The following is a 2,664-nucleotide window of genomic DNA, read 5'->3' on the forward strand; positions in this document are numbered from 1 at the left end:
AAAAGTACAAAAGATTTTAAGCTATTGTAAATGAATTGTGCATTTCTCTATTCTAAACAACTTACAACATTTAACATAACTTTATAATAATCTCATACATTTGCTATTATTTATTTTTCTTCTGGTATAAAGATAGAGATAAAATTGCACTTTGAGTCCTAGAGAATAGCCATTTAGTCGACCAGATGAGTTTTCAGACTCGACATCTTTTTTATTTCCTGAGTTTCTCTGTAAGCTTGTTAAAGAACAAACACTTTTTGGTTTCCACCCTTACAACCTCCCAGGCACAGTGGCTGTATTCTTTCTCTTTAAGATAGAGACTGATTCCATGGAAGTATCTCTTCACAGCCCGTATGGAGTTCTCACTTTCCAGGGGTAACAGTTCCACGTTCTTTTCCTCCCCCAAACATGTCTGCAGGTCATCCAGCTGCTGATAAAGTCCAGTGAGGAATTTGTCTAGAAGGGTCTCATCCCAAGCCAGAAGAAAGCCACTTTTGCTGAAAAGGTTGAAGATCTGCTGGAGCATCTCATGCATGACCGCTGTGGCTTCTGTCTTCTCAAATTTGTTCCCATCGACAAGCATCCAAGGAAAGCTGAAGTCAGTCATATCCTTCAGACAGGACAGAATGGAGATTCTCCCCATTTGACTCAAAAGTGTGAAGGTTTCTGGATTGCCATGGCTGAAATGCAGGTTGCAGTCCAGAGAGCAGGCAGGGCTGGAGCTCAACATCACCAGGGCCAGAAGCACAGAGAATGAGGAGGCCGTTCAGAAGCCAGAGGGGAGTGCTCATTTTGGCAACACTTATACTAAAAAAAACAGAAGTCAGAGGAGATTCTGCAAGACTGCCTGAAGAAGTCTCAGTATGTTCTGAGAACTTTGAGTGATGAATGCCTTTTAAATATTGACCATAGAAACTTCCATTTTGGGGGTTTTTCTATTTTTGCCCTTTTCTTTCAATTTCAAATTTTTTTTTACAAAGTCAATTTAAAAATGCACATTTATTGACATGAGCACCTAGCGGGGGACTCCAGCCACGTGTGCTAATGCAGTATTTACCCAATATTATAACATAGTTTTTCATATTTTTCACACCTCCCAGATTGTTCTTGGGAAGAAAAGCCTAGACAAACTCAGAAAAGGGAGAAATATTTATGCAAGAAATGATGGTCTTTGCAGATAAGCAGGAAATACAAAAAAGCTTATAAAACAGATTTAAATTTTTCTTATTTTTCTCTTATTTACACTTTTCCCTCCCCCATTCTTTAAAAATTTCAGTTGTATATGTACCTTCAAGATACTACTTGAGTTGGTCACTGAAGATATTGTTTGGAAAACAATATTGCAGATATCATTTGTCAAAAAATTATGATCTGCTAAGCATTTTGCTAGGCACTGGTTTCCTGAAAAGATTCAATTTGCATGTGTGTGATTCTCTTGGTTCTCTACAATGTACAACCTTTCACAGTAAAAACTTTGCCTTAGTTATTATGTGGTAATCCAGATAATCTCATATCCTTAGATATTCCACTGACAAGTGATATCCTACCCTTTACTCAGGGCTAATAGGGCTATGATAGTATTCAAAACTTATCTTGATATGTCTTCATTGAATCTGTAATACAAGGATTGCTTTAATAATATTAATGGCAGCAATCTTCAAATTATATGTAAGCTCTCAGCAAGGTGTTTTATGAACCGTATTTCATTTAATTTTCACAGCATCCCTATGATATAATTACTATAATTATTTATATTTTGCAAATAAGGAAACCAAAAACTCAGAGACGTACTTAACTTGCTGAAAGCCACAATATATTATATAAGTGGCACTTCACCACTATACTGTTCTGCCTCCATATTACTTCTTCTTAATCTTAAGCATTCTCCTTTGGCTACATTCCATTTGCGTGTAATTAAGTAATCAATTTAATTATTTGTTTAATATTTGACTGCTCTGATAGAATGACAGCTCCCTGTGGGCAGTAATGTGTGTTTTGAATGTCTGTCATAGAGGAGCCACACAGAGAGCCTTCTGTCCCATAGCAAATACAAAAAGGATGACATTTTCCCAAAAGTCAGTAGGCCTAAACTTTGGGGACTGTGTCAGAAAATGATGGTCTTCTGAACACAGGGATAGTAAGAATAACTTTTCCAAACAATATCTTCAGTCAGTTTAAAACTAACTCAGGTGATACCTATTTAAAATGGATGCTTTAACCTCCAGGATAATTCCTGAAAATATTTCAGATGGGGACAGGAAGTTTCAAAGATCCCGTAGAGATGAACAAAACATTTGAAAGACAGAACTGGAACTTAGCAAAGGAAAAGGCAGCTTTATCCTCTTCAAGTGTATTTCTTGCAGTCTCTGGAATAAGCGAATGATGCTTCTTTAAAAAGGCTTATTTACTTATTTTATATAGAGAGAGCAAGTGAGCAGTGGGGAGAGGAGGAGGGAGAGGGAGAGAGAAACTCAAGCAGACTCTGCTCTGGGCATGGAGCCTGACATGGGTCTGGATCCCAAGACCCAGGAGATCATGACCTGAGTCAAAACCAAGAGTCTGATGCTTTACCAACTCCATCTCCAGGCACCCCGAGTGGTGCTATTTTGTCACTAAGAATGGCAACTGAAGAGTAAGAACTTGCTAAGTGTTATCTAAGACAGA

The 2,664-nt window shown here is 37.8% G+C and overlaps 1 protein-coding gene across 1 annotated transcript; it reads right to left on the reverse strand.

Moving 5' to 3' along the window:
* Positions 1 to 211: 211 nt before the first annotated feature.
* Positions 212 to 754, reverse strand: LOC100686162 (interferon alpha-2-like; the record flags this gene model as incomplete). Its single annotated transcript, XM_038553280.1, has 1 exon — positions 212 to 754. A coding segment is annotated over one exon (543 nt), but the record flags the coding sequence as incomplete, so codon positions are not given.
* Positions 755 to 2,664: the final 1,910 nt, after the last annotated feature.

The sequence above is a fragment of the Canis lupus genome, chromosome 11 (assembly GCF_011100685.1).
Source record: "Canis lupus familiaris isolate Mischka breed German Shepherd chromosome 11, alternate assembly UU_Cfam_GSD_1.0, whole genome shotgun sequence".
Taxonomy (NCBI): Eukaryota; Metazoa; Chordata; class Mammalia; order Carnivora; family Canidae; genus Canis; species Canis lupus.